At 34.3% G+C, this 15,747-nt stretch overlaps 1 protein-coding gene across 1 annotated transcript in view; it reads right to left on the bottom strand.

The window, feature by feature from the left end:
- Window positions 1-292: 292 nt before the first annotated feature.
- Window positions 293-15,747, bottom strand: part of Shoc2 (SHOC2 leucine rich repeat scaffold protein) — a 63,866-nt gene continuing 48,411 nt past the window's right edge. The window contains exons 4-9 of the mRNA XM_090345895.1: window positions 14,458-14,588; window positions 10,824-11,012; window positions 6,986-7,108; window positions 5,111-5,248; window positions 4,524-4,641; window positions 293-2,345 (exon numbers count right to left, since the gene is read on the bottom strand). Coding sequence (XP_090202021.1) covers window positions 2,137-2,345; window positions 4,524-4,641; window positions 5,111-5,248; window positions 6,986-7,108; window positions 10,824-11,012; window positions 14,458-14,588 — 908 coding nt within the window. The 3' untranslated portion in view covers window positions 293-2,136. The remainder of the gene's footprint in view (window positions 2,346-4,523; window positions 4,642-5,110; window positions 5,249-6,985; window positions 7,109-10,823; window positions 11,013-14,457; window positions 14,589-15,747) is intronic.

Raw genomic sequence — 15,747 nt, forward strand, 5'->3', positions numbered from 1 at the left:
TTAATAGTGAAGATACATTAATGGGCTCTTTTTTTACAAGGTGGCTCTATGAAGAAGAGACAAGTCTTATTCACACTTCACATCTGTATGTTAAGATGTATGCAGACTAACATATACAAAGGTAGGGGAACTAAACTGACTTAAAAGTATTTTCATTCTGAGAAATGATTACATATTTTTAAGAAACAGCCACTAGTTTACTATCTTTAAAGTTCAAATTCCATAACTTAACATATAAACACACCTGGATATGAGATTTAAAAAAAAAACACACATACACATATGCTCTAGGTAGAGCTGTAATAAACAAATTCATTTTATAAACAAAAATTTAACTGAAAAGCCACAGTAGATGGAGCAAAGAAAGGATATTACTTGGTAAAATCCAGTGACATCTACAATAGTTTTACAGCACATTTAAGCATTCTAGGGTTTTATATCTTTACCTGCCTTCCATTTCTTAGTTGTTCTTTATAAAATTGTCAATTTTGAACATAGATATAACCTCAAACTCATTCCAAATTTGAATACCAGAAAAGCAAAACAATCCAATTTTCTATCTTAATATTATAGTCTTGTTAAAAAGTTTTTTAAACACAATGCCCAACAAAATGGAAAAAAGTAGCAATATGAAAATGTACATAATAGTTACTCATTATATGGGAAGTGTTTTTTTTAGGATAACTCGAATGCACTTGCTCTTTTAACTTTCCTCAATAAGTAAACTGACTTAAGACCAACACTACCAAAAAGAACAGCACTACATAAAGGGGTACACGTTTACAATTCTGCTAGTCTTGAAGGCAGTAAAGCAAAAGAAATATATAAAACAGCACATGCACATCTCACATAACTTCCACAGAACTACCAATGGCTTCTATGCAATGTGCCTCTTTCCCATAACTGTACTACCAACTACCAAGAGAGGAAATATGAGATTAAAAGTAATGGTACTGAACTGAATTGTTTGAAGCCAGTGCCCCATATACGGGGAAAAGTGCATTTAGTTCAGCAGCAATACAGCACAGTGTGAAGATATTGTGCTTAGACACAGATTCCAAAACAGATAGATGTACAAGGCAAGTCAAGATATAAAACCATAGTACACTGTTAAATAACCTTGAAACATACATATATTGCAGTTTTCAAAGAAAGACATTCATTTCATTGTACAAGGATAGGGAGAAATCCTTAAAGTTACCTATTGTAGTTTATGATATAATAAATACATATCTATATAGCATTGTATATACATATATAGAATGTGTGTTTATGTGTAACTTAGATATTTGCCAAATTTCTCTGTTGGTTTTTGTGGCTCTGCAACTTTCAAGAATGAAAACCTTTTCACTACAAGTTTCTGTTCCCCTCTAAGTTAAGAAAACATATTTATACTAGAAAGTCTTTAATACCTGCCCCACCCAGACTCACCTCAGATACTCTGCTTCCATTCATCAGAGAAGCAAAATTAATGGAATTCTATATTTGTCTGACTGTATATTTGTACTTTGCTAGCTGTTTCAACAAACTATTATCTCTTAATATTCAAACCAGCTAATGCAAATTCTTTAACAGAGGATATAAACTCTAGATTTGAGTGATTAAAACAGAGCAAATCAAAACAAAACAAAATCCAGTGATTTACTCTGACTGTAAACATATAAAATTTAAATCCCAAATTTCAAAATAAGTTAAAGAAAAAAATCTATCTTTGGGGCCTATAATACTCTAAAGATCTGATATCTGGTATGGGGACAATGTATATGAAAAGTTGCAACAAAGTCCTTGGCCCATATTTTTTCTTAAGAGAAAAGAATATCTAAATATAGTACTTTTTGTTTCTTAAATTTAGTGACTTCATAATTTGTTGGCAAACTTTTAAAGTAAACTGGCATACCAGATTATACAACAGAAAAACATCCATCAAATTTAGCAAAGAAAACTTACATAAGCCTTTTTTTTTGTACAGAATTAAAAAAAATCTAAATGGCTATGATTCCTCTATTTGCAGAAACACATAATGCGGTCTTTATAAATCTGCCATATATATCAATATCTACATAAATAGATACAGATAGATATGAAACATTAATGGCAGTCTATTTTTGAACAGTGTGTAGGAACAGCAGGTTTGAATCAGACCATGGCACGATATGGACCCTGCATCTTTAAGAACTGAATGATGAAAGAAGGCCCTCCTGCAACAATCTGAGGTGGAAGGTGACTGAGTGGGCAATTCTCGATACTCATGATTGAAAGCTTGCTGCAGAGTGCCAGCTCAAACGGAAGGCTATGCAGGTTGGGGTTGTCATTCAAATACAATTCTTCCAAGTTCTCCAGTGTACCTGTTTTATTTAAAAAAATCAGTTTTTCAAAATTAGTTGTTTAATCAGTTACTATTTTTAAAGACTTAAATGGGCAGTACATACATTTATACATATTTCATCTTATTCTCTTCATTTTAAGTAACTTACAGCTAGATCTTGGGGCTTAGTCCAATTAACTGGGGAGCTTTTCTGTTGTTTTCTTAAACCTCAATGTTCAGGACAATAAAACTAGAACCTTTTCCTTATGGTTGTTTTAAAGTCTGGCATTTTCTGAAAAGGTACCCTCTACAAGAAATTCAATTTGAGACAGCACGGCATTCATATTGAATTATAAAACTCCACAAATAAGTTTATTGTACATTTAGTACCTACAATTATTTTCCTATTATATATAATATGATAATTTTACCTAATTAATTTGTCATGTGGATAATTTTTGTTAGTTGATACAAATCTTTGGGTTACCATAGCCAACAATCAACTCATATAGTCTTTTGAAATATTTTTCTAGAGTATCTTAAAGTATTCATACTTCCTAGGTGCATTTCTAAGGAAATTAAGCACCACGCTGTGGCTCAACATGGTAGAATGTTAGCCTTGAGCTGAAAGCTAAGGGATAGAGCCCAAGCTGGCGGGGGAGGGAGGGCAGGGAAGAGGAGGAAGGAAATTGTAAGGCAGTTAATATACTAGAAATGTTAAGTATACAGGGTCAAATATTTTCAATACTAAATGTCAAAATTTGGGTTGGCAATAGCATTTATATAAAATTGTAAAACAGATGCAGTAATAAGTTTCTTTACCTATAAGAGTAATAACTATTTAGAAAAAAATCTACACAGAAACTATTATAGATAAGAAGAGGCTCACAGAGGTTACAAGTAATATCCAAAATGGAGAAGAAATAAGTAGCAGTTAGATTTTAATTATTTTCCATCTCCCAAACCACTTTTTACCATTATTCTATAATGCTTCTGAGAAGCTCACTATCGGCAGCAGAAAATAACAGAGAATTACTCATTTATGAACTCCTATTCATTAATTAGATGACCTCAATCAAACAGGATTACAATTTGCATAGCCTTAAAATCTAAGATAGTCATGTTGTTATATAAAATGATAAAGAAAACTCTTGGAAAAAATCTAAAGTACATCCAAATGATGATATATCACATATTAATATTAGCCCTTAAGTCCCATGAAGAAATGTTAGTTCTGAAGCTAGACATTTATTCTGCAATACCAGACATTCAGGTGACTGATGCAAGATCACATTTGGTCCCAACAATCATTAGGAGTAACACCAAGAGAAACTATCCCGAAAAACAAAAGCAAAAAGTTTTAAACAAAAAAGCAAAAGTGAAAAAATAAGCTGTTAATTAGAAACAAATGAACTAAAAAACATATATTCTTTCAACTTACTTGAGTTGTCAAGTGTATGTAATTTTTTAATTTGGAAGAGAAAATATTTCTTCTACCTTGAGACTACATAAAACCTATCAGAAATATAACTGTAGTAAAGGATTCTCAAATATAGTGTCAATTCTAGAGGAAACGTAACCAAAATTAACCAACTATCACCAGCCATTAGTACTCAATTACAAAATTAAAACCGAAGCCACATGCAAGTTCAGTTTACAAAAATAAGTTTGTCAAACATACCTGAAAGTACAAGAGCATCTATTAAGTGAAATAAGGCAAACTCAAAGGAACCTAGGCTCAATGTTTCCCCTCATTTGTAATAATGCTATGACTCTCCTAGCATAGGATTATAATAGCTCAAAACCTAGGTATTTAAGATCATATAGGATGAGACTAAATGAAAGGATCTCTAGGATATGGAAACAAGAGTTTTATTTTGTGTGATTGTTGTTCTTAATGTACTATGTTATTTCTCTTCTCTTTTTCTGCACTTTGGTTAATCTCATATTGTTACTGGATCTGATTTTGTTACCTGGTATATTGTATATACGGTTATTTATTTATTGGGAAGGGGGGAAAACAAGATGATTGGGAGGGGATGGGAGAAGGGATATGAGAAGGGGTATCAATGTATGAGAAGTAATGCACCTACTACCTGGTGAATATAACTAACCCCTCTATACATTACCCTGACAATAAAAAATTTAAAGAAATAAAAAATAAAATAAAGTACAAGAGCAAATGATTAGTGCAGTCAAGTATCTCTAAGGTTCATACCAATTTCCTCAGGAAGATGGGTGAGTAGGTTCTCTCCAAGGCCTAGATGTGTGAGATTGGTAAGGTGACCAATGCCTCTGGGAAGAGTGGTCAACTGGTTGTTTGTCAAGACTAATTTCTAAAAAGTTAACAAAAGAAAAGATGGTTACAAATACATTTCCTACATTTCACGAAAACTTAAATATATCTACTAAAGAGTAAAATGCGGCGGGCAGGGGGTAGAGGGAAAGGGACAAACACATGAGAAGGGGTATCAAGGTTCAAGAAACAATGCACCCATTACCTGACGAATGTAACTGTAACCCCTCTATACATTATCCTGACAATAAAACAGAATTTAAAAAAGAGTAAACTACACTAATAGAGAAACTAAATGGGACAGGACTTACTAAATTATAGGATTTTCTTTTAAATATCATTTGTTAATAGAAAGAAATAAAATCACATAAACATAAAATTTGCTTTCATTAGTAAAAGCTATATGGTTTAAGAATTAGATCCAAATTTTAAGAACTTTATGTACAATTTGGAATGAAATCCAAAAATCTTAATCACATGAATATAAAGCCACGATGATAATATTTTACCTGTAAATCCTTAAGATAAGCAATTTCATTTGGCAAGGACTCCAGTTTGTTTTCCTCTAGATCCAATTCTCTTAATTTTCTAAGATTTCCAAGACCATGGGGAAGCTTCTTTAGAAGATTATTGGATAATATTAGAACCTAAAGAGAAGTTATTGGTAGCATTTACAACTTGTGAAATTATATTACATATTATATTATTACATATTACTATCTGTGGCTTTAAATTTATTGAACAATGCTAATTCCCCCAAAGAGTGAATGAATGTTAAGAGTAATAATTATAAAACACATGACAGATGTAATTTACTATTCTAAAATGTTTTAAATAATGTATTATTGTAAAAACCAAACCAAAGGAAGTAATTTTAAAGTAAATTACAAAAGATAAAAAAAAATTACTATTTCACTAAGATTCACACAATGTACTCTGACAAAGAATGATCACAACTGTCCAAGAAAAATCTGATTATTTATTCAAAACCCCTTATAAATAAATCATCACTTAAGGGAGGAACAATTGACTTATAACTGACTAAGACCCCTGGTGTTACATTTTGTTATATTTACTTTTGTTTCAAGGCGTCCTCAAAGAGTCTAAAAGCAATAAAAATAAAAAGGAAGAGGAAGATAGTCCTTATGCTCATTATAAATTTGCAGGTTAAGTAGGGAGATAGTCTTGGGAATTAGGATAGTGAAAGGAACAGTATTTCCCCCCAAATTATATAACTCATGATAAAATTAACATATGCCATAAAACCATCAAAACACTTAACTACCAATTAATTTTTATTATTTTTCAGGACATCATACCAAATGCCATCATGTGCACTATTACATTTAATCTCAATTGCAACTCTACAAAGTACCATTATCCTCACTGTTCACAGCTTAGCAAACTGAAGCTTAGATAGGCAGAACCCATAAATAGAGATCAAATTAGGATTACTCCCAAATCTGTTCAACCACAAAGCCAATGCTTTTAACTATTACAGTATGCTATTTCACTTATCAAATAACAGGATTTTTACAAACATGAGATGGGGGGAAAGAAGGAATACTATAACATGTACTATTTTAGTAAGCTTTTCCATCAAAATGATGAAAGTCTGGGTACTCAAGGAAAGAGGCAATCATTCTTGACTGAAAAAGTTATAATAAGATGGACCTTTCATTATGAAAATGAGTTTTCAAAAAAAAAAGATGAGAAAAGAGCATTGTAAATACTGGGGATCATAGGAATAAGCATGCAAAGCTAGAATTATGAACACTACATTTCAGTAGACAGGTGATTAGGATGGAAATTAGGCCTGAGTCATAGAAATTTTTCTAAGGTATTAAATTCTAATTTGAGGAATCCATAATTATTTTTGGTGGACAATGTGTTTCTTGAAAAGAATTAAGGTAAAAATATGTTATAAAGATGCTAAATTTTAGAGAGCTTTTCTTTCATAGGTTCTTTGCAGCATCTAAATTTTTTCTAGGTAAGAGTTAATTCAAAATCTAGACTAACTAAACAATTCATCATCCTAATAGGATTGTATGTCTAAGGAAGTCAAATCACAATCATTTTTAATTATGATCATTAGCCAGATAGAAACTACTAGGCTAAGAAACTGTGGAAGGTCCGAAAGTTCTAACTGCTCATCTAGTTAATGATGAGAGAATGTTAGGAAAGAAAGTTATGCTCAAAAGAATTCACTCAGTTGGATAGGGAGGGGAGGAAAACAAGAGGGGCTGGGGTAGGAGGAGGGAAATGGGGACCAAAACACGAGAAAGAGTATCAATGTATGCGAAGTAATGCATTGTCTATTTGGCGGATATAATATAACCCTTCTATTAATTACAATAAAAAATTTAAAGAAAGAATTCACTCACCTCAAGAGAAACAAGACCAGATACATCCTCAGGGATCTTTGTGAGCTGATTAGTGGCTAAGTTCAACTCTACCATACTGGTCCAAGTTCCAAAATCCAAAGGAAGTGATGTCAACTGATTGTCCTGGCAAAGAAAAAGAAGCACCCCCAATAGAATAGCAAAACAAAACTATGTGAGCCCCCACCCCGCCACCACAAAAACCCCTTCAAACAGAAATACCCTTTTTTTGATACTAAATGTGGAAAGGAGGACAGGTAAAACCCTTGGAACAGAAACCGAACTTCCAGAACAATTAGGCTTTATTTCCTAAATAAAGACTTTATATAGAAGTAGCAAAATATGAAGAAAACAGATTTCAAAGATCCTAGTAATAAATATTTATAATAAAATTATGATAAGGACTGTGGAAAAAGATACATATGTCAGTATAAGGAAACCAAATGGCTCAGGAACGCCAGAGATGGTGAACTGAGAAACAAATAAAGTCTTAGAATATTTATTTAAATCTTTAAAATATCTATAATTTCATTTTAAGAATTTGTAAGATGAGGTGGGCACTAGTGGCTCACACCTGTAATATTAGCTGCTCACGAGGCAGAGATCTGAGGATCTAGATTCAAAGTCAGCCTGAACAGGAAAGTCCATGAGACTCATCTCTAATTAAACACCAGCAATCCAAGTGGGAATGTAACTCAAATGGTACAGTGCTAGCCTTGAGCAAAAAAAACTGAATATGAGCACAAAGCCCTCAGTTCAAACCCCAGTATTTGGGGGAGGGGGCATGAAAAATAATAAAAACATGATACAGTGGTATGAAATCTTAATTTTGTTTAGACATTTTAAATGATCCATTACATTTTTTTCCTATTTGCACATGTTCACTTTCAGATGCACTCTCATTGGTAACAATTCTTAAACCACCTGTTGTACATTAAGGGACAACAGTAATAGCAGCAACCTTGTTCTTGTAGTAGGAGAATTATTTTAGGTTCTCTTGTTAGTCTATGGGTTGTTTTTGCAACAAAGATAAGTCATTTTATTTTATACAAAGTCACTAATGCAAAATTACAATTAGCAAGTATCCATTTGGAAAGCAATATTTAATATTATTTACTGGGGCCCCAACTACTGATGGCTATAGTATAGGAAAATATTTTCATATGGGGAAAAAATTTACTACTAGTGAATGATGAAGGGAGCCACATAAATCAAAATGAATTATGCTAATAATTTGCTGAATGGTAATTCTTTTGTATAACTACTTAAAGATAATAACACAATTTAAAAATTACTACTGCTTTCTATCTGCACAAAAATGTTGGGTTTCATTTTGATGTTTTTCAAGAGAAAGAGTCGCTAAACATCACATTTATAAGAAAATTAAAGCGAAGATTTATAAGTTTTATTTTGATTTTACTGAAAATAGCAAGCCTTTCCAAGAAACATACTACAGTAAAATTAGGTCCAACAATATATAAGCAAATGAAAAAATAAACATCTGAACTATGTCATAAACTCATTACAAAAATAAACAGAGTCAATATTACTATGCATTACTAATTAGAACTGGATATATTAATTGCATAACCAGATTTACAAATTGTACACAAGATTGATATGGAATTTACACTAGTTCATTTATACACCTCAAATCATCATGAAAGTAGCATACTCTATTTATGACCAAGTGTAATTAGAAAAAAAGAAACTAGGTGTAGCTTGGAAGGAACCACAGTTATACTGAAGGGTTCACCAAAGACAACAAGATGCAGTGGCCTAAGGGTAGAGTGCTTGTCTAGCATGCACAAAGACCCAGGTGCGATTCCTCAGTACCACATACACAGAAAAAGCTGGAAGTAGTGCTGTGGCTCATGTGGTAAAGTGCTAACGTTGAGGAAAGCTCAAGGACAGTACTCAGGCCCTGAGTTCAAGCCCCACGACTGACAAAAAAAAGAAAAGAAAAAGAACCATATGTTCCCTGGATTCCTCCAAAATCAATCAGCTCTATGGTCAATTCCAGGCCTAAAGTTTGTTTATTACAAATTAAACCATTAACTTCCTTAAGAACCTGGAATTCACTTTCACCCCATCCAAGGCACCTGAAGCTCCAAAGGGATCTTTGCATTCACTCCTCATGGAATCCCACAGGACTTGAGAAATAGGATAGAGACCGTAGAACAGGATTAGGGGAGGAGAGAGGCTTAGGAACCAACGGTTCCCAGTGCAAATGGTAAAATGTGAGAGGACCTGAGTAGAAACACCCGAATCAGCAGGTGGGATGTCACAGATGTGATCAGAGATGAAGAGGGAATCAGTCCTGCAGAAAGCATCACACCTGGATTACAGACATGCAGATAGGGTACTTCCCAGAAAGAGAATGCTAGACAAGGTCAGGGTCAGGAGGGAGCAACAGAAAGGAAGCCTGACAGTAAAGTTTGGAGATCTGAAATAAGTGTCTTGGACTGGACATGAAAAGTGATGGGTTGAGGGGAGCAAAAACTGACTCCATGTTGAAAGTACTAAGAGCTCCCTTGACCCCATTGGGAAATGTTGAATGTCAATAGTAAAACAGCCCAGCCTCCTTGCCCATCTAGGAAGGAATAGCCTTATCTATCAAAAGAATATTGGCCTACTTTCTGTGGGAAAGCACCAAATCCGCCAAGATGATAGGTTAGTTCAATTTCTATGAGGCAGGTGGTAACCCTATTTGATACCTGCGTGTAGTTGGATGTGACTATACAGCCCCTCTGTGTTTGTTACAATCCCATTGGACACCTGTGTGTGGCCTGGCTTAACTGAAGGTTTTTGCCCTTAAAACCGCAGCTTGAGAACCGCTGGGGTCACATTGTTAGATCCCAAGTCTGCACTGTGTCCCTGACAGGACAGCACACTATCTGCTTCCCCAAGTAAATTTACTTTTAGCAAGAAAAACAAACAAACAAACAAAAAACTAAATTAAACCATTAATCTTCCATTTCATTTTTTTTTAACATTTAACAAATGTTAAACCCATTCATAGTATAGCACATAGATAAGCAAAAAGGAACTGTACATCCCCATAAGTAATTCTGACATATGAAGAAAAACACTGTGCTTTGGAAAAAACTGGTAATATACACATATACAATATATAAGTACTTGATACAATATTAAACATTAAAATAGCTATTGAAAACTGTGTATGTGATGAGATTTTTACCTGCTTTGATTTTTACTTAATGAACTGAGAATAAAGCAACTGATAATTTAACTTTTTTTTCCCTAGGGTGTTAGTCTTGGGTTTAAACTCTTGACCTGGCGCCTTCACTGAGATTTTTGGCTCAAGGCTAGTGCTCCACCATTTGAACCACAGCTCTACTTCCGTGTGTGTGTGTGTGTGTGTGTGTGTGTGATTAACTAGAGATAAGAATCTCACAGATTTTTCTGTCGGTGCTAGCTTTGAACTACAGTCCTCCAATCTCAGCATCCTAGCTAGAATTACAGATATCAGCTAGCAGCGGTGTCTGTTTATTTAACATTTTTCCCTAAGTATGATTCCTTGCCTTCATTATTCTACTAAACTATTACTTTGAAAATCCTTGTTTGCATTAGTCTGTTGATACCTATGACACAGAAAGTTCTGAAATAAATATCCCTGCAACTGTACTTTTATGGACATTAGTTATTTCCTGAGGACAAATTCCTAGCAAATGGCCTAAGATGCTTGTTGTACCTGTACAAATTGCTCAATATTTAAGACTTCATCAGCAAGGTATGATTTCCTATTCTCTACACCAAAAAAGAAAATATAAATATTAGATTTGTAGTAAGTCTTCCTTATCCCAAAACAGATGCTTACCTTCATATTCAGCTTACTTAATACTTTTGCTCTGGAGAAAATTCCAAAGGGGATTTTATTGATTCGATTGTGTTCCATATTGAGGGAATAGATGGTAGAAAACTGAGATGGACCTCCCACTGGATATAACTGGAAACAATTTCTAGCCAAGGTCAAACTATTCAGTTTCACAAGACTTGATAAAAGACTCTGCAAACAATAAGACAGAAACAACAAAATAATCATAGTTTAGAACTAAAGTAGCCATTTTGAATAGAGTAGCAGTTCCAAGCACAAATATCTCAGTCTAGGACCAAGTGGGCTGGTTCTATGATCCTTCCTTGCCTTACTAAAATTCTAGAGTCAAGGAAGTTGGATCACCATATTTTATAGAAAACAGGACATTCTCCTGGACTCTCTAGTTTTTTTGTCTTCAGCTGATGTAAAGAAAGCATGTCCTTCGGTGAGAAATATCCCAGATGTACCTAGTTGGGGTTTTTATTTTATTTTATTTGGACGGTTGTGGGGTTTGAACTCAGAGCCGGGCATTGTCACTGAATTTTGCTGCTCAAAGCTAGCACTCTAACACTTTGTGCCACAGCTCCACTTCTGGTTTTCTGGTGGCTAATTGGAGTTAAGAGTCTCAGGAACTTTTCTGCCTGGGCTAGCTTTAAACCATGATCCCCAGATCCCATGAGTAGCTAGCTCACAAGAGTGAGCCACCAGCGTCCAGCCTAGGTAGTTTGAGATTGCTACTGAGCAATCTAGTCTGTCTCTGACAATGACTATGTGACCGCTCCTATTTAGGCCTTACATATTTATCTCTAAAACAGTACTAAGATAAACATAATTCCTGGTACTGAATAAGTGGTGACTCCACAATTGAAGATATCTTTAGGAACCAATACCCTTTCTGATGTTTTCTGTACTGCAAAATTTGAGAGATACAAGTATCTACTCAGTACTGGCTAAACATAGAATCCTACTTACTTCTACTTTAGCTTTGTACTGTGTAACTAAAGTGCTAAGCACAAGATAGTAAACAATCAAAAACAATACTAATCATCAGCAATAATTACATCACTAGGCTCTTGTTCTCAAAGCTTGGTTCAAGGAAGCCAGGATGAGGATCCACTGGAAGCTGGGTAGAAATGCAGGCTCTGGGTCCACTCCCACGACATCATAAAACTCACAACAGCAAGACCACCTAGTAGTCTGAGGAACTCTGATACAGCCTACTATAATAATTTTGGATCCTAGCTCTACCTTTTAATAGCATATGACTTTGGATAAGTTACTTTTCTAACCTTGGTTTATTCATTTAAAAAATTATTGATGCTTTATTTTCTAGGTTGTAGTGAAGACAAAAAAATAAAATACATGAAAAGTTTTCATAAAACCTAGTGTACAAAAAGTGCTTAAAATGTAAATCCCTCTCTACTTGAATTCAAAAGAAGGATAGCAATAGTAAAAAATAAACTGAAAACAATAGAAAGGGGTTAAGATGAGAACTACAAGAATAAAAATAGATTTTTGTAGAGGAAAAAAAGATTCCAGATTGAAGCAGAAGCACAAACAGAAATGAACACATTGTGAGATGTGTGGGGGTTCAAATTTTGCTGCCCATGAAGCACAAACTGAATACATTATCTGAGATGCCAATTAGTGTAGCTAGCAAATCCCACTGAGGATATTAGTAACCATGTAGTTGAGGGCACAGCTGTGTGGTAAACTCACACTTGTTCTTTATACTGCACATTAAGGTGCTACCCTTTACATCTGCTGCTGCACACAAACTATGAAGAGCATAGATCAGATTAACTACTACTTGGCAAACCTTGCATGGCATTCAAGTCATGAAAATGCCTTCAATTTGTTTCAAAATAAAAAAGAATTGCCTATGCCTACATTAAAATCAGCCCATTTTCAGGCAGTTTTCAAGTGAAAAATTCCTTCCATCACTTTATCAGCTGATTTCAGTAGTATGTCTCCATTGAACATAATGAGTCTTCATTTTTCTTACCTGATCTAGCTTGAATGTTTCATAAGCACTATATAATGTATTTGATTTTCTTATTGTGCTTATTACAAATACAGACAATTACATTTTTTCTTATGAACATTATTTCCAGAACACAACAACTTTTAAATAAGAGTTAATGCTTCCCCATGTTTGGACTATACCACTTAAAGGTTTTCTCCATAGGATCTTTACTTGAAAATGAGTGAGTGCCAGTGTCTCACACCTAAATTCTAGCTATCAAGAAGCTGAGAGCCACAAGATTGAAGTTTGAAGCCAGCAAGGGCTCCCTTCTTGCCCCTTCCTGTCTGTTTTCCCTCCTCTGATTGTCAAGTCTTTTCTTTGCTCCCCACCCTCCACTTCTTTTTGTTAGTGGTGGTTGTGGGGTTCGAACTCTGGGCCCAGGTGCTGCCCCTGAACTCTTCAGATCAAGGCTAGCATTCGACCACTTGAACCACAGAGCCACTTCCAGTTTTTTGGTGGTTAGAGATGAGTCTCAAGGACTTTTCTGCCTGGGCTAGCTCTGAACCTTGATCCTCAGATCTCAGCCTCCTGAGTAGCTAGGATTACAGGCATGAGCCATTGGTGAACAGCTCAACTTTCTAAGTATGAAGGATTGAACCAAGGGTGTCATTCACCCTAGATAAGTACTCCATCACTTGGGCCACACCTCCAGCCCTTTTGGATTTTTAGAACATGGAATCCAACTTGCCTGTGAATAGCCTCAAACTTTGATCCTCCTAAGTAGAAAATATAAAGTAACCTGAGATTATAAGTGTGTCATTTTTAATTATTAGAATAAAAAGATGCTATGAAACTCAATCTATATATTCAGTTCCACTGGTTCATTTGCTGCAATACTAAGATATTGTGCTTCATTGTGCTTTATAAAGACATAAGATATTGTGTTTTATAAAAATGTGTTGTTATATATACTAAAAACACAGCATATGTTTCAATGTGTCTGGGATGTATGTGTGTGTGTGTGTGTATGTGTGTGTGTGTATGCAAGCGCGTGTGCATGCACCAGTTCTCGGGCTTGAACTTCGGGCCTGAGCTCTATGCTCCACTTCTGGCTTTTCCTGAGTAGTTTATTGGAGTATCATTGACTTTTCTGCCTGGGCTGGCTTTGAATCACGATCCTCAGATCCTTTTGAGTAGCTAGGATTACAGATGTGAGCCACCTGTGCCCAACTGCAGTACACTATTTTAATGAAAGAAAGCAAGAGCAAAACTGCATTCAATTATTCAGATAAGTAAAAAGAATATTGTATCTTACCCAATTAAGCATAAGCAAAATAAAAGAAAGCATTTCCTAACATAACCAACAAGTTTATACTATTTAATAAAAATAAAAATTTTGAAACAAGTTTAATATTACTGCATCAATAGTGACAATTTGAATCAACAGGAGTTATAGCTAATATTAATCTTGATAATAAAATATTGCATGCTAAGAAAGATATTTTGCATTTATTTCCTACAGTACCTTTTGATAACTGAGCTGGGAATGCAGCTAGATTTTAAGTAACAGCTACAAAGATGTACCTTAGTAGCATCTAGTGCAAGCTCCCCAAACGATGTAATATTTACAGAGTACAACAGGGAGAAGATATTACTTTCTTTACTTCTTACCTCTGGTAAAGTAGAAATGTTATTATTCTCTAAATTTAATTCTTCAAGTGCACTGCATTTTGCTAGTGATCTGGGTATTGCTGACAGTCTATTATATCTCAGACCAAGTCGATTTAAACTGGACAGATTGCCTGTAAATATAAAAAAAAAAGGAATTTATTTTTTTAGAAAACCTAATAAGTCTCTTACTATGGATATCCACTAGATATTCAGAATTATTCTGAAATATTATTTCAGCAAGATCCTAACTTCTAAGAATTTATATTAAAGAAACAAAATTGTTACTATAATTTTAAAAGACTATCAGAAAGTGTATCCCTAACTAATTAGTTTTTAGATCCCATTTATAACAAGTAGGTGTGCAGGTTGAGCACCTCAAATCTGAAAATCTTGAATACCAGATACCAAAACACGTGAATCGATATCTAAATATAGAAAGCTTGAATACAGTAGCCACTAATGAATAAAGAAAGCTTTTTATTTTCCACACACTTTATATTTTGACTGTCAAGATTATATGACAAAATATATATAACCTGCTTGGATAAATATCTCATCTACTATCATAAAGTATTTAAATTAGATTCCTCAAATGATGTACATATAAAAAAATAAGTCCACTTTGATCTAAAAGGTAATAGAAGAATTTAGTTTAGTGTACTTCATTGTCATATGCTCAGTTTTTCTGACATTTTGGGGTGGCTCAAGTTAAAAGGTCTAATATTACTTTTACTTCTAAATTACCTAGTTCCCCCCCACCCATACCAATGTTAGCCATTACAAAAATGGACATGTATGTGCCAGACAAAAGTTTTTGCTGAGAAAATTTTGAGGACTTTCTATTGTCAGTAACTTTAGGAACCATTTGTGTTTTGATTTTTCAAAAAGCTGTTATATGATCAACTTCATTTCTTAGACAATATTGCTACAGTGTATTTGTTAGTCTTGTTATAGATTGCTATACAGTAGTCTTTAACATAAATCGTATGAGGACCAACATGGCTCAAATTCTTACTCAGTTATCATCACCTGTTTCTTCTCTTCTAGTGGAATAAACCAATGACTAGAGTTATCAAAACACATGACAAATTACAGCTACTTATACCCCTTGGTGTTCGAAATCACTGACAATTTTCAAAAATACATTCAGACTATAATAATGTAGGGAAAATTTTAGCAGACATCTTTACTCAGATGCTTGAATGTGTCACATCATGTTCCAGAAAAGTGTTGGGAAACTAAGCCACCAAGAATTTGTTAGTTCTAGGCTGGGCACTGATGATTCAGGCT

Source organism: Megascapheus bottae, chromosome 15, assembly GCF_031878675.1.
Source record: "Megascapheus bottae isolate mThoBot1 chromosome 15, mThoBot2.hap1, whole genome shotgun sequence".
NCBI classification, from domain to species: domain Eukaryota; kingdom Metazoa; phylum Chordata; class Mammalia; order Rodentia; family Geomyidae; genus Megascapheus; species Megascapheus bottae.